The sequence below is a fragment of the Mastomys coucha genome, unplaced genomic scaffold, assembly GCF_008632895.1.
Source record: "Mastomys coucha isolate ucsf_1 unplaced genomic scaffold, UCSF_Mcou_1 pScaffold16, whole genome shotgun sequence".
NCBI classification, from domain to species: Eukaryota; Metazoa; Chordata; class Mammalia; order Rodentia; family Muridae; genus Mastomys; species Mastomys coucha.
Window position 1 is genome coordinate 42202287 of NW_022196898.1, and position 26256 is coordinate 42228542.

The 26256-nt window shown below is 49.8% G+C and overlaps 1 protein-coding gene across 1 annotated transcript; it reads left to right on the plus strand.

Moving 5' to 3' along the window:
• The first annotated feature begins 441 nt into the window (after positions 1 to 441).
• Rorc (RAR related orphan receptor C) lies at positions 442 to 26256 on the plus strand. Its single transcript, XM_031374700.1, has 11 exons — positions 442 to 589; positions 2730 to 2759; positions 14810 to 14895; positions 15149 to 15290; positions 16449 to 16955; positions 17174 to 17295; positions 18664 to 18796; positions 18973 to 19080; positions 19209 to 19319; positions 20408 to 20517; positions 24839 to 26256. Exons 1-11 carry the CDS (start codon positions 547 to 549, stop codon positions 24998 to 25000), a joined length of 1554 nt encoding a protein of 517 aa, XP_031230560.1. The 5' UTR covers positions 442 to 546; the 3' UTR covers positions 25001 to 26256.

Sequence of the window (26256 nt, forward strand, 5' to 3'; positions counted from 1 at the left end):
ACACACACACACACCACACTCTTCAGTTTTCTGTGCCTCAACAGCTCTTTCTCTTCTCTCTTCCTGCCTCCCTTTCTTGCTATTCTGTCACCTGTCCTAAAAAAAAAAGTCACAGAGACCCAGGTTCAAATCTCAACTCAATCACGAATAGCCCTTGTGAATTCCTGGCAAGTCTTTTCTATTCTGGGCAACAAATCGGTTCATGATTATGAATAATCACTCGTGCCTGTAGGGGGTTATCATGTGGACTTCCAAAAAAAAAAAAAAATCTGATTTACCTACAAAGCCTGGCAAAGACTCAGCATACAGTAGGTAATTAATAAATACTAACCCCCTTTCACCTGTTTTTTTCAAGACTCCAGACACTGGTCCACTGCTCTCTCCCTGAGTCCCCTCCTGTGCCAGGACACTCTGCCAGCCACTCCTTTCCCCTGCCTGCTGACGGGCCAGGTGCTCCCTCCCTCTTCCCTCCTCCCTCCCCTGGGCCCTGCTCCCTGCCCTCCTGGGCAGCCAGGGCAGCAAGGACGGCACCAAGGGAGCTACCCCATGGACAGGGTCCCACAGAGACACCCCCACCGAACATCTCGGGGTAAGAGACCCTAAAGCCCTGCAGGCGGGTGAAAGGGACTGCCAGGGGGCTCAGAGGAGGGGAGGGATGGGAAAAAAACTGGGAAAGAACTGGGGAGAAGAGAGGTGAGCAGAGGGGAGATGGACTGGCAGGCAGCGCAGAACGGTGGGATAGGGCAAGTCTTTGCAGAACTGTAGGGGGAACAGGAAGAGGACCTAGGGTAACAGCAGGAGGAGACGTGGGAAGACAGGGAGGGCAAGAAGGAAGAGACAGGTTGGAGTGGGGGCAGGAGGGAGGAGCTGGGTTAGGGAGGCTTGATCGAGAGGATGGGAATGGGGCTGGCTCCCAGGTATGAGCAGGCCCCTCCCTGCCACAGAACCCTGGGCAGTAGTGGCTGGGAGGGTAGCTCTCCACCTTCCTATTCATTCACAAGTGGACTACTCGGGTGCTGGGGCTGGGGGCAGAGGCCCTGGGGGGTTGGGGGAGAGGAGATGCAATTGCACCCTGCCAGCTGCTGCAGCCCAGCCGTCCCACACTTTCCTTCAAGCTTGTCCAAACACGGAGTTTTATCTTTGCAGTGTGAGGCACCTGTGGAGCACAGAAAGGAACTGGGGGACAGTCCACCGAGGGAGTGAGGAGGGAGTCCTTCAGAACAGGACACCCCCCTCCCTCCCATGCTTGTCAATCAGCTGGGAACCTAGAGAGAGTGAGCGACAGAAGTACCAGTTTCTGGAGCCACGAGAGAAAGGTCCCCCGGGGTGGGGGTGGGAGTGGGGGGCCAACAAGGGGAGTGTCCCCATGCAAGACTGCTCTGAATTGCAAAGCTGGAGACTGGATAAGGGTGCCACGTCAGGGAGGAAACTGAGTAGGGCCAGACAGGATTAGCACGGAGGTGGGCAAGGCATGAAGCCACACCCTCTCTGGGCAGACCTTCCCCTCCCCCACCCAGGGAACCAGGCTACCAGGCCCCATTTACTATCATGGCAATGAAATGAAGAAAGCCTGGCTGCAGGGTACATCTCCTGGCAGAGGGACAGTGAAGGAGGGACAGGTCATTAGTGCCAGGCTTGGATAACAGAAGGCAAAAAGTAACAGAAAGGAGTCAAAGGTTAGGGACATTACAGCCAGGGCTAATGGGCTTTCTGGAACAGAAGACTGGCCCTAGGCACTGTCAATATAGGAAATGGGTTGGGGTCTCTTTTACCAAGGGCTCCCTCTCTAGGTGTTTCCCAAATACTGACTGACTGCACGCTGACTTCATCCCAAATATGTGAACAGCCCTGTAACTATGCAGTAGCCAAGGTTCTCTCCCCTCAGCTGCTGCTCCCCTGGACAGCAAAGCGTTTCTGTAAACCTCCTTGAAGCATGCTGTGCCTCCTACTGTCCGATCTCCACCCAGACCCCCAGCCACGAAGCAAAGCAGCAAGGAAAAGGGAATCTTCCCTCTCAGGCTTGCGGTGGGGGGGAGGCGGGCAGGCGAAGCACACTGGTGGCCAGAGAGGATCTGTCTACAGCTCTGCCCTCCTTGTCTTCCTCTTCCACCACCCTCCCCATCTATTCCCAGCCCCACACCTCTGCAACTCCCTCATGCTTTACTGGCACAGATAAGCAACCAAAAGGGTCTTAACTCTGGGTGCAGATATTTGTGTACTTCAAGTGCACCAGATACTAGAGGGTTCTCACTGTTCCCCAGAGCAGCAAGCTGAACAAAACAGGCAGAGGCTCTGTCTCCAGACGAGCTTACAATCTAGAAGGGACGGTGGCACACCTAGGGGCAGCTGTCTGTTACCTCGTCAAGTGCCAGGAAACAACACACAGTGCTGGCTGAGTAAACCCCAGGGCAGGGGAGACGGCATGGGAGGCTGCTCCAGAGGAAAAGAGAGACATCTGAGAGCTAGCTAAATGAGGGGGTGGGGTGGGTGGCAGAGTGCGGCATGGGGAAGTCCTGGACCTGGGCACTTTCAGGACCTGGAAGAAGGCCAGTATGGCCAAAGGGCAAAATGATGGGCTCTGCCAAGGGGCCCAGCTTCTCAGAGGCCAGGTAGTGCTGGAGTAAAAATGAGGTAGGGCGGGAGCCAGTAACTGGGGAAGTCTTTGGCCTCCCGCCCCCCCCCCCCATGTCTTCAACTGTTGACTGATCCCTTCCTTCTTCTCTTTACAGAGCTGCTGGCTGCAAAGAAGACCCACACCTGTAAGTAGGGGTTTGGGCCAAGAAGGTGGTACTGGGTATGGCAAAAGCGTTCAGTTCGAGAGGCATGAGTGAAAGAACAGCTTGGGACTGGACAGAATTGGAAAAGTCAGGCTAAGACTGCAAGGCGCAAGAGATGAGGGCCAAAGAAAAAGACTTACAGGCCAGGACAAAAAAAGAAGCCTGAGGGGTGCCAAGTAACAAGCATAGAAAGAAAAGGGGAACTGGGAAAGAGGAGGGCAGAGTGCTGGACAGAGGCTCTGCTGCTGGGCCTGGCCAGGGAGGAGGTGTAAGGCCACCCCAGCCTCGGAACTCAGCAGCCACAATGGGAGGCCTGGGAGCGTGCCCAGGGCTTTGTGGTGGCAGAGCCAGGTTTGGTGTTCATCTCTGTGGTTAACACATTCTGAGGTGTGAGCGAGCCTGGAGCGAAGCTCTGCAGAACTAGAGAGCAGGAAAGCCATATCTCTGTAAGAAGTGGATAGGGACCTGAAATCCTCACTGAAACCCTGCAGTGTATGAGGAAGAGACTAGAGTTCCAGAAGGGCTTCCCAATGGTCACTTGTAAGTAAACATCTTGTCTCAGGCCATTGTAGCACCCCCAATCCAGCCACACAGAGAGAAGCTATTCCCCGGTGGGGGGGGAGGGTGCATACCCTCAGCAGCTTGGGGGCACTCTGGAAAAGTCACAAGCATGGTCACTAAGTTAATAGTGACAATCTCATCAGACAAGGTCACCTCTACTCCTCCGTCACATACTCATTAGTTGCCCACCAACCAAATGAGTCCCACTGCCAAAGCCATCTACGGCCTTCCTTGTCCCAGCATCCCTCCTCCTTGAGCTTGGGGCTCCATCCTCCTTGGGAGGGGGGGTCGGAGCTGCTTGGCTCAGCATAATCCTGATCAGCCTCGTGTGCACTAGCCACAAGGCCCCACGGAAATGCTGAGCAGGGCCCTGGGAGGAAAGCGAGTCAGAATGACGCAGGCGAGCTGGGGGAGGGGACCAGGGACCACACTGGGGAGGGGGGAGGAGTAGAGGGGGACTTTTGGAGAGTGGAAACTGGGAGAGACCAAGCCAAGCTTTCAGACCTACCTCCCATCCTTTTAGCCCCTACCATGTGTCCTCCTGAAGATCCAGGCTAGTCACCCGTATCCATGCAATGTCCAACTCCCAAGCCCACAGAGAGAGCTTTTTACTAACCAGCAAGATTGAAGACCTCTCAAGGAGGTTGGCCCAGAGGTTGAGATCTACTCCCTGACCCCAGGCCAAGAAAATAAAAACTACCTCCCAAGGGAAATAACCTCAAGAAAAGGGGCCAAGCTGAGAAGCCCAGGGGGCACACCCAGACCAAGGGGGGCCGAATGACTAAGGGACCAGAAGAGGTACCTCCAAGCCTGAGGCACCCCACAAAGCAGATGGAAAACAAATGGGCCCATCAGTAAGAAACCTCACACCAATAACACCAGCCAAGAAACTCAAGCGCCAGGAGACTGTCCGGTCTGAAGGCAAACCTGAAACAGAGACATCCTCCTGTCCCTCAGATGGGTCTGAGGTCACTCTACCTAGCCTTAAATCCTTACTCAAACCACTCACTACTGTGTGATCTTGAGCAGCACTGTGTGATCTTACTTAATCTCTCCGTATCTCACCTTCCTTGTCTTTGGAATGGTAGCTATCACATAAAGTATTTTATGGGGATTGTGAAGTCCACACAGAGCTGAATCATTCCCAACACCGAATCAAGTATGGCTGTTAGGAGAATGAAGATGGTGAGGTCACTAACTGTGTCCCAGACTAGGCGTTTTGCTCCCGAAGGCCTTTCTGAAGGACCAACCCATCCTACAGATCCTACAGAGGGTATTTGCCTGATGATACTGCCGCTATCATTTCCTCAGCCCAGGATAGCATCATCGTGTGTAGGAGGAATGCGGGTGTGGTGAGGGCAGCCTCCCAATTGTACCACACTGGTTATGGCTGTTGACAGTCCACAGGGTCTCAGTGCCACAAGACACCACCCAAGACAGATTCCTGTGACTTACCTCTGGGACATCCCTACCCCTGATGTCACTTGGTGAAGAGGGTCTGGGGTACTCAGGAAGAGGGGATTTCGAGCCTGACCTCTGCCCATGAGCTCCACGAAGCTCCCCAGCTAGAACTCCCCTGGCGAGTGGAAACAGCTTTTACCGCGGCTGTAGCTGTGGTTTTGGAATTTTCCAACGCCCCCTGTGATTGGCTGCCCCGCCCCTCACACCCTGCCCCAGGCCCAGATTGGCCACGTGGGGTGCCTGTCATCATACCCAGCGCACCCCTGGGGGTTGGGGGGCTGTCACTTGGCCACCTGTGTGGAGCAGAGCTTAAACCCCCCTGCCCAGAAACACTGGGGGAGAGCTTTGTGCAGATCTAAGGGCTGAGACACCCGCTGAGAGGGCTTCACCCCACCTCCACTGCCAGCTGTACGCTGTCCTGGGCTACTCTACTGAGGAGGACAGGGAGCCAAGGTCTCGGAGCCTAGGCTCAGTCATGAGAAGTAAGTGAATGGGGCCACCTGGTCATGGGGGAGCCTGGGTCCTGTCACCATCCCTAGGCCGCTGAATAGGAGGGTGTCTTGGAGACAGTGCCTCCTTGACAGGGTGTTTCCCAGTCAAGGTCAAGATCTGCTGGGAGATGGGTGGAGTCCCCAGAGAGTTACTCTTCTCAGGCAGCTTCCTTGGTAGCAATGGTAATCAAATTGTTGAGCAGTTCCTGACAAAAGTTCTGGGAAGACTGAGCATGCCCAAGGTGTCCAGTTCTTTGATTTACAAAAGAGACCAAGACCCAAGAGGGGAGTGCATCACTGAAGAGCTCACTGTTAGGGCCTGGGAGTCTGGTAGACGTCAGGACACACAGCTTATATTCCTTGTTCCTAGTAAAGAGTTTCTCTTTGTGCCTCCAAGCACAGGCACTGCTGTGCCCTGAGGTGGGAGTCACAGTAAACTGAGGTCAGTAGACAGTGGGGATCAGAACTCATCATCTGCCTGATCCCCCAACCCTAAACACACACACTCATACCAGGACATAATGGCTAAGTACAATCCAGCTAGGGACTGCTCTGTGTGTTTGCGTATGCCTCAGGTGCGGTTGATCATCTATAGCAAGTAGAGATGGGAGCAGAAAACCTTGGTCTCACTTCTTTCCCTGTTTGAAACCATGGGCTGACAGCTGCTGGGCAGATGCCAGGGGCCCTTTAGGCTTCCACCTGAGCAATGTGGGCAAATCAGATCCTCCGTGTTCATATAAGGGAAGCCAGAGGACCTCTCAAAGTCCACAGTGAATGAGGAAAAGGGAAGCCTGTAACCTGAGGCCTGAGGAAGCCCCAGGCTTCAACCTGGGGTCTTTCCACAAGCCACAGAAGGGAGGCCATGCTGAGTCCTGGAAAGGCCCATGGACTGAAAGTCTAATGAGCAGGTCCTAACACGGGGTCACCTGAGGCAAGCCACTAAGCTCTGGTCTCCAGCCACAAAATAAATAAGTTGACTTTCACAACAAAGCCAAGCATGGGAGTCTCCAAGTTCTAAGAGCCCAGGACCAAAGAGACACCCGCTTGTCCCCAATGGGTGAAAGAGAATCTCTCCCTATAGTATACAGGGAAAGCTGGTCAAGTTGGGATGGCCACTTGCATGCATGGGACAGGACTGCCATCCAGGTACAGGAGCCTTGGCGAGACAAGAGGACCAGGAGAAGAACCAAAAGTCCTAGGATGGAGTAGGAGCTGTGGTTCTTTTCTGGGTTCTTCCCTTCAGCAGATCGATTTCACAGAAACAGCCCCAGGTCAGCCCTGAGATGCCATGTTTCCACATACTCCATGCTCAAGCAGAGGGCAGCAGCCCCGACTCTGTCTGAGGTAGACCCTTGGGTAGTTCCATGTTTTGCTCACACACGCACATGCACACATGTGCACACACACGCAGCACATGCACACATATAAATATATCCAAGTCTTCTGACCCCTTTGAATTCCTGTTACCACCAACTTGGGAGAGGTCAGAGCATACAGGGCTTGGGACCATGACACACCAAAGAGTGAGGCCAGAGAAACACGGAGCAGATACAACCTAGGAAATATGCAATGGATTTGAGGGTCAAGGGGGAAGGTGTCCAGATGGAGGACTACCAGGAGAGCCATAGAGTAAGAAGTCCAGAGGTGAAGGGCGCGGGTCATGAAGTACAAACACAGGGGAGGTGGTAAAGAGATGTGGCAGACTGGAGGGTGTCTCAGAACGAAACAAAGCCCCTCCACCCCTACCTGAGCCAGCCAATGGTGTATGACCTAGCCATCATTGTTAGGAGCTAGTCAGTGTGGAATCAGTAGACAGGAAGTCTAGGAATGGGAGGTCACATGACTGTCGTCTTCCTTGAATACAGCCATGATTATGTTGAGCAATGGAGCACAAAGAACTCCAAGTTCCCCAGTGTGTGTGTGTGTGTGTGTGTGTGTGTGTGTGTGTGTGTGTGTACATTTGGTAGGTGATTCCTTCCTTAACAATGCTGGACATTGAACTCATGCCATCAGACCTTTGTGGCTAGTACTTTTACCCACCGAGCCTTTTCATGGGCCTTATTTGGTTTTGTTTGGGCAAAATGTCATAGAACTCAGACTGGCATTGAACTCGATATACAGCTGAGAGTGACCTTGAACTCCTGATCTGCCTGCCTCTGCCTGCCATGTGCTAGGATTGTAGTATAGTATCATGCCCTGCTCCATCAGCCTTGCTCCTTCCTTGTATCACTCCTGCATCCTTCTCTTTTCCTTTCTTCCCATTCCTACAGCCCAGAATCCTAAACTCTGCCCCAGGCTCAAGATTCTAGGATGTGAAGCTCTTCAATCTGTTCCATCGCAATGAATATGTGTCTTGATAACTGTTGTCCCTACCAGGGGCTCACCCACCCCTCCCTCCCCTGCCTCTGCTGCTGACTCAAACCAACAGGGACGGGGACTTTCCCCAGGCTGAGTGCTCTCTAAGGAAGACAACCTCTCACTCCTGTCCCATGAATATTTCCTAGGGTCTAATCTCCACTCCTGCTGCAATCATCACACAGCCTCTTCCCTGACACTCCAAGGCTCGGAGTGGAGATCTCTACTTGGGAGCAGAACAGTAACAGGCAGAATTTCAGTACTGCAGCCAGGTCTTCCTGAGTCTGCGTCCCTCCCAGAGGCAGAGCCACAGCTCTGGAGGCAGGCGAGGCTCCCACTCCTCAGAGCTTCCTCCTGGTGATTCATCCCCTTCCCCCATCCTCTGCTTGTTTTCTTTGCGTTCTTTTATTTCCCCTCCTTTCTCCTGTCCCAGACTGTGGGGGTGGTGGGGGCAGCAAGAGGGGTTTTCGAGTGGCTGGCTGGCTTTCATGGCTCTGCAAAACCTGTCTCTCCCTCGCCCACCTGAGTTTTAGAGTCACTAGATTTTCAGTTCTGGGATCAGGTATGTCAGTAGAAAATTCTCATGAGGGCTCGCCTGGTTGGGGACGTGCCCAGCAGGTAGATCAGTGGTTCCCATCCCTGTGGTGGTGCCCACCACCTTGGTTTCCAACAGAAACTGGAAGAGCTGAGAACTAAGGAAGGAAGGTGGCTGATGACAGGCACATAGGGGACCACTGACTGGAGCTGTGGTCTCAGCAAATAGAGAAGGGTCCCAAGCAGAGAAATGCATTCTCTTTCTCATTCAGCCATTCACTCACTGGTGCAAAGAAAGGCCCAACAAGGGGCAACCTAGCCCATACTCTCAAGGAGCTATGGACTTCCAGAGGAGCACTGGGTCAGGAGCCCTGCAGGAATGCATGGGTCATCTGACCTCACTCTAGAGAGGTAGAGAAAGGGTGCATGAGCCAGCCAGGGCCACTGAGGGAAGGTAGGCCCCCGGAATGGTATCTGTTTGTTAGTCTATCCGTCTATCTCTCTTACCTATCTACCTACCTACTTATTTACCTATCTATGTATCGTCTATCATCTGTCTGTCTATCTTTGTGCTAGGCACGAGTCCTGGTGTATTCCTCACCTAGCCTATCGTTACCCTTGTTTCACACTTGATCATTTTGCAGCCAATGACCTTGTTCCATCCACTCTTTTAGTATACTTAGGCATCTCATCCTCCAAGGGGATACAGCTTAATAATTGAGCACTCTGACTCCAGTTACCAAGACCTGAATGTAGACTCCTCGCTTGTAGGCTGTATAGATTTGGTCTAGTCACTCTCTAGGCCTCAGGGTTTTTTTGTTTTTTTGTTTTTTTTAATCTGTAAAATGGGGACAATACTAATGGACCCTACTTTACAGAATTGTTCCGATCGTTAAAAGTATATGTAAACAAATCCTAAGGACAATGTGATGGTGTTGCAGGACCTTGCCTTGCAATCTTAGCAACTTGAATTCAATCTCCGGAACCCATGTGAAAGTAAAAGGAAAGAACAGACTTCACAGGGTTGTCCTCTGACCTCCACATGTAAGCTGTGGCATGTGTGCCACATGTATAGCATACACATGGGTAATATAATAATCCATAAATTATTTTTTAAAGGAATCTGAGTGTGGTGGGTCACATCTATAATCCCAGCACATGGGAGGCTGAAGCCGGAGGATCTTGCATTCCAGGCCAGCTTGAGTATGCAATGAGACCCTATTTAAGAGAAGGGCTGGGGTGGGGGTCAGTGGGTAAAGGTACTTGCTCTCAACTCTAATAACCTGAGTTCAGTCCCCAGGCCTCACATGGAAGGAAGAGAGCACCAACCCTATAAGCTGTCCTCCGACCTCCACATATTCACTGTGGTGTGTGTGGCTCATGTGCAGGCATAATTAATAAGTGAATGTAAAAAGTTTTTTTAATTGAGGCTGGGGGAATAGCTATCCTTCAACTCTGCTCCCCTCACTCCCATGGGCTGGTGGGCAGTGACCCCCTGAGGAAAGGGGAGACCCACACATGAGACCTTGGATTGTGTCTCCAACACAATACACACAAAACACACATACACACACACCGTAAAACCTGACATACACTAAAAATTCAGGCAGTGTCTACATCTTTCATTATTACTCCTTCTTACTTGGTATCAACTGGAAAGCAGGAAAAGAGGAACAGAAGAGAGCCCTAGCATGCCTCTGCCTGAACCATTCCTTCCCTGCAACTGGGGCTTCTGGAGTGAGACCCTCCCGGGTTGCAGCCCCTCTCTGTTCCAACCACTTCCTCTCTTGTGGCTAAGCACCTGGTCAGGACCCAGGGCCCAGCTCTGGATATAGTCAGAAGGTACTATCAATGAATCTTGCAGCTGTGAGCAGCGTGAGATTAGAGGAGGTTGGGGGCAGAAGTGGCTCTAAGGTGTTCCCTTCCCTGCAGAGCGTTTCAGGGTTGAAGCAACCCAAAGGAGACTCACTTTTGCTTTCCAGGGCTGCATCATGATTATGTTTTTTACATCATATCTTTAGGGAAGATGCAGGGATAAACTCAGTGAGCTGACCTGTATAAGGAATGGGCTTGGGAAGAGATTATCAAATTTACCTTGACCCCTTGGGAGGAGTGGCCTGGCACAAAAGTACCCAAAGAGACTAGAATTTTTCTATGGCGAGTATAGTCTCAAGGCAAAGAACCGCCACCCTGGAGCTCATCAGAGTGCAGACTTCCCGAGCCCTGCCTTGGGCTGCTCGAGCAAAGATCTTCGTGTGTTTTGTGGGCCATGGAACTCAGAACATGTGTCTACTAGGCAAGCCCTCCACTACTGAGCTGCTGCCGTCGCTATATTTTAACAAGGCCAGGTCCTATGTTTTAACAAGACCTCCAGGTTCTCTTTTTTTTTGAAAGACAAAAGACTAGAGTTGCAAACTGGGTGCCCTCCTGCACCAGGCATTTCTGCTTTTGTGAAAATAAAGTCAGGAGGTTTGGTTGTCATTTTAAAAACAGGGTCTCAAACTATGCCCCAGGCTGGCCTGAAGCTCATGGCAGCCCACCTGCCCCAGCTTTCTGAATGTTGAGATTTCCCAGCCTGGGGATTTTCTTTGTGATAACCTTCAGGTACAATAAGAGAAAGGTACAATGAGAGAACAGCAAGTAAGACACAAAATCCTAAGAAAGCAAGCAGAGTTTGGCTGCTGTGAGAGCCATGGGGCATAGGCTGGCCCAAAGACTCCTGACCTTTGATTGGCTCCAGTTCCTGGCACCGTTGGGCCCTGAGATGGTAAGTTCCTGGCAGACTAGGCTCCCAGGCAACAGTTTGAGTAATCCTGTGATTACTCAGCACCCCCTCCCCAAGCGGGGTTCCCATCACCTGCTGTTCAGGATCTGAGTCTTGAAGCTTTGCTGTGGAAGATGTTTCTCTGCTCCTCTCATGACTTCCCTACCAGCCCTTCCCCTCCTTCCTTCCCAAGTGTCTGTCTCTCTCCGGCTCTCTCTCTCTCTCTCTCTCTCTCTCTCTCTCTCTCTCTCTCTCTCTCTTTCTCTCTCTCTCTATCTAACTATCTATCTTACCCCACTGGGACTTTCTTTGATATTTAAGTGTTTAGGGTGGACAGAACTGAACAGAGTAAAGGTGTAGGGGAAGAACTAGAGAAAGACAAGAAACTTGGTCATTTGGAGGGTTGGGCACAGTACCAGTACAAGGAGGGGTTTCCCTCAATTTCAGTTGTCTCTCCTTTGCTATAACTATTTTCCCCCAGTCTTGAACCTCTTAATCTCCCCGCTTCTATGTACTTGTCTCATTGCGGACCACTACCTTGTACTGGAGACAGGAAGATAGAGGAGGGGCTACGCTGGTGGCTGGAGTCCAGAGCTCCCAAGCCCCCAAATCTCCCAGTCCTTGACTGGCCATATCTCTTATGAGATGGCAGGGTCTTACTCACACTGTGGTGAGGTTCCTGGGCTAGCACCAGCAGTGGGTCAGGTATGGGGCAGGAGGTATGACTGGGGTCATCCACGCGGTCAGTGCACACACGCACGCGGATGTGGCTCTTGGAGAAGGGAAGAGGTAGGGAGGCCTGTGGTTGCCTGCTAGGCCAGGGCCCGAGTTCCCACCGTGGCTTGGCCTAATCTCCCTACCACTTGCTTTTCTGGGTGACCTATGTTGGTTTCCCCCTCTCTGGTCTTAGGGCCACTAAAGAGTGATATACCACAGAGTACAGAGGAGAAGGTGTTGGGTAGGAGCAGAAGCTGTGGGCCCAAGTGTTTCTGCCAGGTTACCATGCCCATGGATTTGCTTTATCTCAGTAATATCCTGCCCTATAGTGCTCTGCCTCTCCACCATGCTCCCTGAACTCGCTTGAATCACACCATGTGACCTACACCACAGGCAGTGTTGCTTTCACCGTCATCTGCTGTCAAGGGAACCAAGGCTGAGAGTGACTGGAAGTGTACGTGCCCCCACACTTTCCACCCCTCTTCCAGGCACTCAGGTCCCCTCCTGTTCTCTCTTCCCTGCCAAGCATTCAAACCAGCTTGTAACTTACAGGAAGCCATTGAACAGAGCATTTGATACCTGGTGGCTGCAGCTTTCTGTGCAGTTGGCAGGTGGCAAGTATGTCTGAAAGTGGGACAAAGAACTGAGTTTTAATGGGAGGATTTCAGACACTCATATGGCCAGTCCCTTGAAGAGACAGCTACTTAATCTGACCCAGCTCTAGGCTGGCTTGAGAAGATCATGGTTGAAGGATGATGGAATACTTTGGGAATTGATGAGCAAATCATGGTCTAACCGATCTTCACATCGGCAGGCCCGTGTGTGGTCATAGATTTTGAAATGTCTCACATATCCCTGGCTAGCCTTGAACTCGTGATGTAGCCATGGACAATCTTGTCTTGCTTTTACCTCTTAAATGCTGGAATTACAGAGATGGACGGCCCCACCCAGCTAGCAGGCTCTCTCATGTGACCAAGCACTAGGCAGAGGCTGGACATGAGATCCTATAGGAGTGAGCTTGCTCTCCATGAGGCACTTCCTCTGTCCCTAGGGTGGGAGACAGGTCACAGATGAGAAGGGGCTTTTTTACTCCAGATTTCTTTTCTAGCCTGCTTTAGCTCTCCACTATCCACTCAGGGAAAGCCAGGGGTCAGTCAGTGATTGTGAGGAGAGCCAGCTCCCCCACCCCACCCTACCGCTCCACCCCCTAGTCTTTAGACTTGCTGATGAAAACTTCTGGGTTGGCTGGGACTCCAAGCTTTACCTAGCCGCTGTCCCTTTTCTCCCCAAACCCGCAAAGAACTGCAGACTGAACGTAGGGCTTCAGGCATGCTGTTCTACCACAGAGCTAAGTCCTAGCTCTTTTTCAGTTTTTTGTTTGTTTTTTTTTTGTTGTTGTTGTTATTGGTTTTTTTTTTTTTTCCAAGACAGGCTTTCTCTGTGTAGCCCTGGCTGTCCTGGAACTTGATTTGCAGACCAGGCTGGACTCAAACTCAGAGAGATCCCCCTGCCTCTGCCTCCTGAGTGCTGGGGTGAAAGGCCACCGTGCCCGGCTCATCTAGCTTCCTTTTAAGGAAGGGCTGTACAAAGATCTCTTGGTGTCTCTTGGCATGCTGCAGAAAGCTGTAGGCACTAACAGGAATAAGACCAAATAAAGGAAATCAACCTGGGATCAGCAGCAGGCCACAGCTAAGCATGATCAGGCAGTATTTACAATGAGTTAAGTGGGAGTAAAAATTTGGTTTTTTTAATTATTATTATTTTTATTTTTTGATTGGTTGGTTTTGTTTTTTTGAGACAGGGTTTCTCTGTGTAATCTTGGCTGTCCTGGAACTAGCTCTATAGACCAGGCTGGCCTCGAACTCACAAAGATCCAACTGCCTCTGCCTCTTGACTGTTGTGATAAAAGGTGTGTGCCACCACTATTGCCTTGGACTTTAGTGTCCAGAAAGCAAGTTCTATCCAACAAATGTGTACATGTGCACTGGTACAGACAGTATACCATCAATCCACAGGCCACATAGATCAGCCTTTCTTCTTTCCTTCCTTCCTTTGTGCCTTCCTTCTTTCTTTCCTTCCTTCTTTCCTTCCTTTCTCTTTCTTAAGTAGTCCTATCCTGGCTAGCCTGGATCTTGATATGTAGATCAGGCTGTCTTTGAACTCACAGTGACCTACCTCCTGTCTCTGCCTGCCTAGTGCTGGGATTAAAGGCATGTGGCATCATTTCAACAAGCCACATATTTTTCTTCTGTGTACACACACACACACTCAAGTATGCCTCCAAACATGTCAAGAACATAACAGATAATGAACTGTTCAAGAGAGTGGGGTTGTAGACCTGGCACTCAAACAAACTCTCTGTGCGAGCCTGTGTTAGTCAGTTCTTCATCTGTGAGGAGAACAGGTGGATGGGGTGTGCTTTAATCTCAGCCAGTTTTAACAGTCGTGTTCTGTGCTCATACAGATAGACACAGATGCCTTTGTACATCCTCTTACACACTTGTACACAGAGCATTACTTTGCGTTGGTTCTGGGGCCATCAGTCTGGAAACCCTATTTGGACTTTTAGACAATCAGCAAAGTTGGGTTGAGCCCTTCTCTAGGCTTCATCTCTGTTTCTTTCTAGTCTCTCTGTACCCCACTGTGCTGGTTCCCCTCAGTTCCTGTCCCTGTGTAGCCTTCACTCTCCTCCAAGAGATACTGACATCTCTGTCTAGTGCCCAGTGGCTGTGCCCCATACTCTGTTCTGTGAGCCAAGTCTCAGTGAGATGAAGGGGACAAAAAGGAAGCCCCCTGGGCAGGAAGCAGGTGTTATGAAGCAGTAAGGACTCCTCTGGCCCTATACAGGATGGGAGGAGGGCACTGGAGATGTTCAACTCGAAGGACTGAGCAGGTGGCCTCTTTGCAGCTGCTCTCTGTCTCCACAAAAGCTGATACAACTTCCAGCTGCCTTATGAACAAAACACAGCCTCCTCAGATTCTTTATTGAGAGTCATTTATACTTTACTTCCCCTTCCATAATGCAAGAGGGCATGTTGGAGCTCACTGAAGAAATAGAGGGAGTACCACACCCCTGCATCTGCAGCCCAGGTTCACGGTCGTGGGATCCAGAAAAATATTCTGGGCTAACTTCTCTTCCTCTCTTCCAGCACAAATTGAAGTGATCCCTTGCAAGATCTGTGGGGACAAGTCATCTGGGATCCACTACGGGGTTATCACCTGTGAGGGGTGCAAGGTGAGTTACAGGCATTTGTCTGCATACATGCACTTGGCTCTTTCAGTGGTCTCCCCAGGGTCAAGGATAGGAGGGAAGAGGAGGACCTGTCTTGATGTGGGAATGTGACCACAGGGTCAATCACAATTATACAGTGGAGGTTCGAGGGACTTTGGTGGACTTAGAAATTCCTGAGACCAGTGCACATGGATTGGAGGTCCCCAGGACCACATCAAGCTCAGTGAGGCTGGGATAAGCAGTTTTTGTTTCCCAGGGCTTCTTCCGCCGCAGCCAGCAGTGTAATGTGGCCTACTCCTGCACTCGTCAGCAGAACTGCCCCATTGACCGAACCAGCCGCAACCGATGCCAGCATTGCCGCCTGCAGAAGTGCCTGGCTCTGGGCATGTCCCGAGATGGTGAGGATGTGGGGGCATCCCCCAAGAGTCCCTGCACTCTCCAGGGGCATCCTGGCTCTTGCCAGACAGAGTTGGCTTGCAAAACCATCTTGTCAGGGGCCTCTATCTGTTCTTCCACCCACAGCCCTTTGTCCTTTGTTTTTGAGGGTCCTCAAGGCTCTTCAGCCTCTACTCCAGGCTCTGCTCCAGAAAACCTTTACCAGCAACCTACTACTCTTGTCTCTTCTTCCTCTAATGAATTCTCTTCATTCTTTCTCCTGGCCTAGTTCCTATCCAGTTCCCACATTGTCACCTCCTGCCTTGTTTAGCTCCATCTCCCTCCTGAGCCCTGAGCAACCATCCCTAGGCATAGGATTGCAGCAAGGAACACCATCAGAGTTGGCTTGAGAATGATCCAGAGGGTGGGGGATCGAGTATGGTGTTCCTAGAGCCTTATCCACCTCCCCACCCACCGTCTTCACCACAGAAGGAGCCCTGGGTGGAGTGGGGGGCATGAAGTGAGGATGTCCCAGAAGGAGCCTGTCAGCACTTTTCAGTGCTCAAAATAACAAAGCGAAAGGAAACATGCAGGGGTGCAAAGGGGCAGGCGGGGCGAAGGGCTGTGCCCCCACACCTGGGAGGGGTTGGGGGAGCGAAAAGGCAGGAAAGAGAGAGCAGAAGAGGATGTTCAGAAGCAAGCCACCGGAGCCTGGGTTGGGCTGTGGTGAGTATCTAGGTCACCAGGGAGCCTGCAGGCCTGACCACAGGGAAGCCTGTATTCGCAGCCCTTCTCCTCCTCCAGACCTCCCAGACAGGCAAGCTGACCCCAATACAGCCTGAGGCCCCCTATTCGACCCCCCACATCAGCCCTAGTCTCAGGAGACTAGGATCCCCAGCCCAAGCTTATTGCTTGAGTTCTGCATTATTAGCATCTAGTTTAAAACTGAAAACACTTTCCTGGGGAGATGGAAATGCTGGTGAGATGGAAATGCTGGTGGAACGGATCTTAAAGAGAACAACAGAGCCAGGCATGAAAGGAGCTGGGAGCCTAAGCTCCGAAAAAGAAAGTTCATAGACAGAGCTGGGGATATCAAGCTTGGGGTCAGATTCATGTGCCTGCTGCCCCTGTCCTGTCCTGTGTTCTCTTATCTCCTGTACTGATTCCTGAACCTTCTTCAGCTGTCAAGTTCGGCCGAATGTCCAAGAAGCAGAGGGACAGTCTTCATGCAGAAGTGCAAAAACAACTGCAACAGCAGCAGCAACGGGAGCAAGTGGCCAAGACCCCTCCAACTGGGAGCCCCGGAGCAGACACCCTTACATACACTTTAGGGCTCTCAGATGGGCAGCTACCACTGGGCGCCTCACCTGACCTGCCCGAGGCCTCTGCTTGTCCCCCTGGCCTCCTAAGAGCCTCAGGCTCTGGGCCACCATATTCCAATACCTTGGCCAAAACAGAGGTCCAGGGGGCCTCCTGCCCCCTTGAGTATAGTCCAGAACGAGGCAAAGCTGAAGGCAGAGACAGCATCTATAGCACTGACAGCCAGCTTTCTCTTGGAAGATGTGGACTTCATTTTGAGGAATCCAGGCATCCTGAGCTTGGGGAACCAGAACAGGGTCCAGACAGTCACTGTAGTCCCAGTTTCTGCAGTGTCCCTGAGGCACCATATGCCTCTCTGACAGACATAGGTGAGCATCTGGGAAGGGTGAGGGCGGTGAAAACAAGGCAAGAACTTCCTCCAGCACAGAGCCCATATAATCAAACATTAGTCCTAAGGAACTGGGGATCCTGGACAAAAAAGCCAAGGGAGGAGGCAGAGCAGGGGAGACCAGGCATAGGGCCTCTTTATGAACTTTGGGGTGGGAACAGGCTGAGATCTAGCTGTGCCTTCCTCTTCTGGCCCCAGAGTACCTGGTACAGAATGTCTGCAAGTCCTTCCGAGAGACGTGCCAGCTGCGACTGGAGGACCTTCTACGGCAGCGTACCAACCTCTTCTCACGGGAGGAGGTGACCAGCTACCAGAGGAAGGTAAGGGCAAGAGACATGAGGGAAGGGAGGGCATAACACATACACACACACACACACACACACACACACACACACACACACACACACTGGAAGAGTCCAGAGATGGCTACTTACATAGGTATGTGGGTAATAGGGTACCACAGGCTGACTGGCAGCTGTGACTGTCTATATCCTGGCAGCTAGATGACTATTTCTGTAGCTCCCGTTTATTGAAATTTCACCTAGCTAGTAACCTACATGCTCTTCCACCCAGACCTTGCCACGCTGCCTTTCATCCTCCATCAGTAACTGACACTAATCTGTATCTGAGGGTCATATACTGGATACCCTTTCTTGTCAGGCATTGTAATAGAAGCTTTGATGAAGTGTGTTCAGCCTGCTGCCTGTGAGCTACAAGTGTCTAAAGATAGTGATAAATGTGGCCCAATGCAAAATCATGAGACTGTTTTTGGGTTGGTTGGTTGGTTGGTTGATTGGCTTGGCTTGGTTCCAAGACAAGGTTTCTCTGTGTAGCTCTGGCTGTCCTGGAACTTACTCCATAGATCAGGCTGGCTTCAAACTCAGAGATCCACCTGCCTCTGCCTCCTGAGTGCTGGGACTAAGGTGTGCACCACCACCACCCAGCTATGAAATGTGAGATTTTTAAAAACTTGATTCTCAGGTATAAATTTTGTAGATAACTATGTCAGATCACAATGTCACAGGTTAGGCACACCTGTGAGGTCATCCTCAGTTCTTCTAACAACTGGCCTCTGAGAACAGAATTTACACTGAGGGAGAGGTACTGAGGATCACACAGTGATGGCTCCACAGTGTCTGCGGTCCCTTCGGTCACACTCTGACAGTACCAGCAGAGCTGAAGTCAGCTGGCACTTCACATTTGCAACTCTCAGTTGCTGAGACCTTCTTCAGGGGGAGCAGAAAATAACAATGTGTACACTGTTTGCAGGTGAAACTGTATCATGTATGGTTTCCCTTTCTCTACAACAGCTATCACAGGGTTGCAGGAAAGCTGTCACCTCCTATCTGGAGCCACTCCCTGGGAATCTGGGAAGCTCTCTGGCAACCTTTTCTCTCCCATAGCAGAATCCTAACACCGAGTATTGAATGGGCTTCACCAGGTTATCAAGGAGAAAGAAGTTTGAAGTTAAGAAATTAGAAGTTTTCAACCCTTACATAACTCTCTAGGATTCCTTGTACTGAGCTTGGAATAGCAGTAACTGTAACCCACTGACAGGAATTGACCCTGGCTACATTTGTGCTAATAGGCTCCATGGTTGACAACATGGAAATATAGAACTCACACCCTGCAGTTTATAGGGTGCAGGGGCTTGGGAGAATCACAGGTCTCTTCCTCTATCCCTGCAGTCAATGTGGGAGATGTGGGAGCGCTGTGCCCACCACCTCACTGAGGCCATTCAGTATGTGGTGGAGTTTGCCAAGCGGCTTTCAGGCTTCATGGAGCTCTGCCAGAATGACCAGATCATACTACTGAAAGCAGGTGCCCAGGGATTGGCAGGCCCTGGGGGTGGGGGTGGGGGTGGAGCACAGGCTGGGGTTGGAAGGACAGAGCCAGGGCCAAGTGGAGGGAGGTGACTTAAGGAAATCAAGACACGAAGGGAGTCGGTTCCTGGCTCTGCTTAACATTGCCTACCCATCTTTTTCCCCTTTATCCAGGAGCAATGGAAGTCGTCCTAGTCAGAATGTGCAGGGCCTACAATGCCAACAACCATACAGTCTTTTTTGAAGGCAAATACGGTGGTGTGGAGCTGTTTCGAGCCTTGGGTGAGGGCAGTGGGAATTGAGAAGTTCCTGATGTCAATCCTATCAAAAGCCTCTCTACGTGGTTGTTCGCCCCCTGCTCTAAACACCCAAGGGTGGCTTGCTTATTCTCTTCATCTCCATTCCGACAGGCTGCAGCGAGCTCATCAGCTCCATATTCGACTTTTCCCACTTCCTCAGTGCCTTGTGTTTTTCTGAGGATGAGATTGCCCTCTACACAGCCCTGGTTCTCATCAATGCCAGTGAGTGTGACAGGGTATGGGAATGGGCTCTCTGGTGCCTGGGGCACGGCAGCTAATGGAGAACCTAGGCCTTTGGACGTGACTAAATGGGAGATTGCTTAAAATAAGGAAATGAGCTCTATCCCATGCTTCTGTAAAATAAAGTAGATTAATGTATGCAGAGGAACCTTAAGACAGGGCAAGAGCAGCACACCGTGGGGCAGGGGGAGCATGGAGAAGGGAAGTTGGAAGGAAATGAGTCAGTGTATGGCAGTGACTCTTTTACAGCATACATGGGAATCAACTAGGGAGCTTTAAGAACTGGTTCTCTGGGCCCCACATCCAGATTCTGACATAACTGCACTCAGAATTTTAACAGCCACCTCCAGACTGAGCCACTAAGATTGAGAATGACCACTTGATGTGAGCTCATTTTGAGACAGAATGCCTATAATGGCAGTAGAGCTCTGGGTCCAAGCAGCTAGACGCTAAACATTCAGAGAACCTAGGGGAGTGGGGCCGCTGCTCTGGGTTGGTTAATGAGCATGCAAGCCTTCCAACTCTACTAACATGACCTCAAGCTAGAAGCAAGACTTCTAGCAAAGGAAAAGGTAGCTTAGGATTGAGAGAGAGCCATAGAGTGCTTTAGAGGCCTCGGTGCCTATCTGAACAGCTTCAGGAAGCTCGTCACCTCGCTGAGTCACTCTTGTAGGAATGAGGAAGCTCTCTTCTAACATTTTACTTCCATGGCAGAAATCTAGTGCCTGACATTGAATAAGCTACGTGAAAGACAAGCTACCAGGGACAACGTAGTTAGGAGATTAACAGTCCCCACCCCTTTCATCCCTGCCCAGTTTCCCTAATAGTTAGCTAGACAGGCCTAGAGTCATATAGCTTGCTGTTATCAAATCAGTACACACATGTGTGCACACATGCACAGAGAAACAGACAAACAGACAGATAGACAGAGGCAGAAAGAGACAGAGACAGAGACAGACAGAGAATCTCTCAGCTAAGAGATCCTCTCCAAAAAGATACATGACACCATTTTGCTGGGCACGACTGTCTTTGTCGGTTCCGTTTCACTCTGGTCCCATCCCTTCCTTCAGACCGTCCTGGGCTCCAAGAGAAGAGGAGAGTGGAGCATCTGCAATACAGTTTGGAGCTGGCCTTCCATCATCATCTCTGCAAGACTCACCGCCAAGGCCTCCTCGCCAAGGTAGGAGCAGTCCACAGGGTAGAAGAGGCTAGGCCCACTGCCAGTTCTGTGACACAGGGACAGGGTCTCCGGGAGCAAAGGAGGGAGTGCTGCAGTGCTGGGCTGTGTCAGGGTTTGCAGCAGCTGTGGGCACTGCAGGAGCATCTGTCTCCATGTACAAAGGGATGGAAAGTTAGTTTGGAGTTTGGAAGAGATCTCCAGGGAACAATTCAGTTTAATATAGCCAACACTTACCCAGCACCTGCTTGTACAAGGCACTGTGGAAAGATACAGAGATGCAGTTCTTGTCCTCACTAAGTTATTTTAACCTCTTAAAAAGAGACTTGTGTACCTTCTAGTATAATGCTAATATGGAGTTGAATATGTGGTATTTTAACAGTGAGATTAACAGAGCGCTTTTAATGATATCTCTTATCCTTATGGCAAGCCAGTTATAATAGGTCAGGTGTTAAAATCTTCCTGTAGCAATAAAGTGATTTCAGTGACACATATTAATTGATAACACAAATCTTAATCCCAGTGCTCTTTCAACAACATCCCCAGAGCCCCTAATTTGCTATTATAAAAGCTCTTAGAAGCACGGTGTGGTGGTGTGTGCCTGTAACACCAGCTCTCAAGAGGCAGAAGGGAGCAAGAGAAGCAAGAATCCAAGGTCATCCTCAGCTCCATAATGAGTTTCAGGCCAGCCTTGGCTACATAAGATCCTTCCTAAAAAAAGTGGGGGCTGCTTTTGGAAAGATGACAGGGTTTCAAGGCAATTTAAGGGGCTGGTGAAGTGGCTCAATGGGTAGACACTTGCCACAAAGCCTAGCGTGATGACCTGAGTTTGATTCCTGGGACCCACATGATGAAAGCAAAAATCTTGGCTCCAACAAGTTGACCTCTGACCTCCATACACACGTCTGCTCACAAACACAGACAAAAATAAAAATGTAAAAATTCTTCACAACTTGAAAGTAAAGCAAGTAAAACATAAATCCTTCCTTAAAAGTGTTAGGCAAGAGAATGAGACCACGAAATATACGGGTTTTAATAAACATTCCTGAGGTAGAGCAGGGGTCCAGGCTTAGGGAATGGGATGAATGGAGCTCTAAGGAGACCAAATAGTACATGGAGGATGGCTCATGGCACATACTTCCGTGTGTGTGTGTGTGTGTGTGTGTGTGTGTGTGTATGTATGTATGTATGTGTGTGTGTGTGTATGAGTGTGTATGTGTGTGTATGTGTGTATGAGTGTGTATGTGTGTGTGTATGCGTGTGAGTGTGTGTGGTCGGCCATGTACATGTGGATGCACATGCAGAAGGGGATGCTTCTGCATACCTGTAGAGGCTAGATAATCTCAGGTATCATTCCTTTGGTACTGCATTTTTATATTTTTCATTCATTCATTCATTCATTCATTCATTCATTCATTCATTCTGAGACAGGGTCTCTCACTGGTCTGGCCTGGCTTATGAATGACCTAGGACTGCTGAGAGCCCCCAGAGATTTGCCTGTCTCCATATCTCAAATGTTGAGATTACAAACATGTACTACGTTGCCTGGCTCTTCTCTCTCTCTATCTCCCTCTTTCTCTCCCTCTCTCTCTCTCTCTCTCTCTCTTTCTTTCTCTTTCTCTCTCTCTCTCTTTCTCTCTCTCTTCTTCTCCTTCTTCTTCTCCTTCTTCTTCTTCTTCTTCTTCTTCTTCTTCTTCTTCTTCTTCTTCTTCTTCTTCTTCTTCTTCTTCTTCCTCTTCTCCTCCTTCTCCTCCTCCTCCTCCTCCTCCTTCTTCTTCTTTCTCTTTCTTTGTTGTTTTTGTTTTGTTTTGTTTTGTTGACACAGGGTTTCTCTGTGTACCCATGGCTGTCCTAAAACTCACTCTGTAGACCAGACTGTCCTTAAATTCAGAAATCTGCCTGTCTCTGCCTCCCAAATACTGAGATCAAAGTCGTGTGCCACCGTGTCCAGTTTTCATCTGGTTTTCTTTCTATGGATTCTGGAATCTGCATTCAGGCCCTTAGGCCTGAAGGCCAACACTTTATTGACTGAGCTATCTCCCCAACCCTCATGGCACTTTTGGTAACTGTGAGCTCAGAAGCTGGGGTAGACTGATAAAGCAGAAGGTAGCCTGGAGACCGCTGGAGGAAGAGCAGCTGGGAAGACTTTCAGTGCCATATGAAGAGTGAAATCCTGGCTTCTAGGCAACGCTGTACTCAGAGCGGCCCTTAGGGAATTTATTTTGTGACCTGTGTAAAAGATCCATCTATGTAATCGTTCGCTTACGGCCTTGTTATGCACAACCATCACACTAGTACTGAGATACAGAAATCACTTCAAACAGTCTCTCCCTAAGGAATATAAACTTCAATCTACAACAAAATGGATTTAAAGAGAGAGAGAGACTGGGTCTGGGAAAACAATTGGAATACAAATGTGGTTGGATCCACTTTGGTGCGTTTTGTACTATTTTCTGAGGCACAGTTTTATGGAGCCAAAGGTGGCCTTAAACTCATGATCCTCTTGCCTCCACCTCCTAAGTGCTGAGATCACAGCCATGTACTCCCTTGCCCAGCACGATCCAGTTTCAAAATATATCATGTGTCCCATGATGTATTCCCCGAATCCAGCTGTCAGCCACAATTGGACTATTATACTCCTAACTCAGTTTCCCATCCCATCTTTCTTTGCCACATCAGAGCTACACAGTACTTGCTCAGTAACCACCCTGGTCATTTTAAGGAGGCATTTTAACCCTGCCTCTTTTGATCTCCAGCCTCCTATGATAGCCAAAATTCAACTCCAGAGTCCATGTTATAGTCAACTGGACCATGATGTGACCCCTCCCCTACTACTCACCTGACTTTGCACCCCCTTTGACTCCTACTCTGATCGCAGTATTTATTTTTTCACTGGTCCCATCTCTCTGGGGACCTCTTATACCTGCTACTGTCTCCTGTCGTATTCTCTTCCCTGTTTCCAAATGTTTTCTTCATGCCTTCATTCAAGAGAGGTTTTCCCTAAACAGTTACCGGACAGAAGGATCCCATCCCTTATCCTGCCTTAGTATTAGATACAATCATATGCTGCTTACTAATGGGAATATGTTCTAAGAAACACCCACCCATAGCTTCACATGGTGGTATACAACTGGATGTGCTTAATGCAAACAAACACAGCTGTATTGTCCATACTCCCTCAACCTTATGAGACCACTGAAGTTTGAGGTTCTTAATTCCCCGAAAAGTTGTTAGGCAGCACGTAACTGTATTTATGACTCCCTGGCTGCTGTGTACATTTAACAAAAGTACATCTTTTTATCCACTGATGTTATTCCAGAACTCATGACAGTGCCTCACCTAGATTTATGGAGTTTCTCAACAAATATCTTTTGAATGAATAAAAGAAACTATTGTAGTAACCCAGGCAAACTCAAAGTACTAAACCACAAAAGGATAATAAATTCAAGAGATGTGAGGGAGTCACTCTGCTGCCCACTTTTCTGATTGTTACTTTTTCTAGGGAACTAAGCTAAGAAGGGGAGATATCAAGAAAGAGGTGTTTTTTAAGTCTCACTTCATGATGCTGTAAATTGCATAGGAAAGATGGTGTCTCCAGTCTTTCTCCCTGCCTCTGTCCCCTGGGCTTCTGCACCTTTCTTTTAAAGGTTTACTTTTCTTTGGCGGGAGGCTGACTATACTGACTTACTACTTGCTGAGTTGGGCACCTTCTTAGAAACTCTGCTTAGTTCAAACAAGCAGGTATTGAGCATTCATGCCAGGCACAGAAGATACATAGTGGCAAAAAGATGGATGAACTTTATCTAAGGACACATGGGGCAGGAAGGCAGACAGACTAGATCCTTTTTTCTACAGTGTGGCAAGTGCTACACAGAAGGAAGCCAACAGGGCTTTCACCCAGCAAGTGATGGGGATGATATTCTCAGAGGAGATAACACTTGAATTAGCAGAATAAAAGGTAGCAGAGCCTCATCCTCCAGATGAAGAAACAACCTGAACCAAGGCAAAGCGCCATGGGAGCAAATGCAATTCATTCTGCGGCAGGCAGAGCCATTGATGCTATCATTCAAGCGCGCCCTTGCTCCAAGCCAGGCACAGTGCTGAGGGTACAGAAATGATCATCAAAATTGAACCTTCCTAGTTCACCTGTCTCGTGTCAGTTCTTTGGTTTCCAGATATACATACATCTAACAAATGGGATTGGCAGCTCCAGTCGGGTCAAATGTGGGGAGGCAGCAAGAAGGGTCATCCTAGCTCAATAACAGTGAGATGTGTTTGCTCTGCTAAGCACTGAAGTACTCATTCTCTCCTAACCCATCCCCAGCTGCCACCCAAAGGGAAGCTCCGGAGCCTGTGCAGCCAACATGTGGAAAAGCTGCAGATCTTCCAGCACCTCCACCCCATCGTGGTCCAAGCTGCCTTCCCTCCACTCTATAAGGAACTCTTCAGCACTGATGTTGAGTCCCATGAGGGGCTGTCAAAGTGACCTGGAGGAAGGACAACTTTCTACTTCCTTCAGCCCTCTGACCTGCCTCCCTGGACTCCCTTTGCCCAGCCCTTTCCCTTTCTGCACTCTATGAAGGGTGGTATCCCTAGGAGTAAGCAAATCCTAAGACTGGTTTCCTACCCCTAGGCTTGCCTGGTAGCACAACAGCAGCAAGTGATTGAGGAAAGGCTTGTTACATGTACTTCCCATAAGTTCCACCCTGGCTTCTGGAAGCTGTGGGGTAGATGGGATATAGGATGACCAAGTCAAACAAACAAACAAAAAAACAGACCGACAAACAGCAGGGATAAATCCAGGTACCTGGGATAAGGAGAACTCAAATCTAGGCTCAAAAGCAAATAATAGTCCTTTCAATACCTCATTGTATTTCCCCATGGGCTCCTCCTGGGGAAGATGGATCTAGCTCAGAGACTGGTGGCAAGCACCCAGAAGGACCTGTATATAATAAGAATATAGATTCTTGAGACTTTCTGCCTTCCTTCTTCCTAGCTGAGACATGTTGTTGGCCCCCCCCTCCCCTTTTCTGGGACCTAAAATGTCTGAATATGTAAAGAATGAGGGTGGGGTGAAGAGAAGGGCCCAGGATAACTGTTTTATAGGGTTTGGGAATGGAGAAAGACATCACTGGCAAAATTAGAATGGAAACCTCTTGTGTATGCTTTAAAAGTCAAATTTGTTAGCACAGTCTAATCAGAGACACACATCCGCACAGGTGGAGCACACAGCAGCTCTGCTTCCAGTGACACGGTTCTGTAGACTTTCCCTCTAGCACAATCTCTTCCTTGAGGTTCTTAGGGGAAAGTCCCAATCCACACAGGACACCAGAATCCATCCCAGCTCCAGCTGTCTCCTGTCCCAAGAAGTATCCCTAAGAGAAGCAGAGGGCTGGATGCTGACCAGCCAGAAACCCAAGGACCAGCGAAGGTGCCCTTGACTTCATTCTCTATATGGTCTCTCTATGAGGAAAGAGGGCAGCGCCATCCCCTACTCTGTCCTGTGTGCTGCTGACGCCAGCGTGAGGGAGTGACTAGGAACAGGACAGGAACCTGTTTCCCCTTCCATAATCTTGCTCAGAATTTCCTCTCGGTTTTGTAAAGCCGTAATTCTCCTAGGAGGTATACGCCGCAGATGAGAGGGAGGAAGGGAAGTTTTTTTTCTTCTTTCCTCTCCGTGGAAGGGTTTAGCTAGTAAACATAATCCCAACCTGTGCCACTCTTTATAAACCGATTTCAAAG

What these genes read in the sequence shown, in the direction of transcription:
- Rorc (XM_031374700.1), top strand. Translation starts at nt 547, where the DNA reads ATGGACAGGGTCCCACAGAGACACCCCCACCGAACATCTCGGG. An exon ending in CCTGGTTCTCATCAATGCCA is followed by an intron (nt 19,320 to 20,407) that starts GTGAGTGTGACA and finishes CCCTTCCTTCAG; the next exon opens with ACCGTCCTGGGCTCCAAGAG. An exon ending in GCCAAGGCCTCCTCGCCAAG is followed by an intron (nt 20,518 to 24,838) that starts GTAGGAGCAGTC and finishes ACCCATCCCCAG; the next exon opens with CTGCCACCCAAAGGGAAGCT.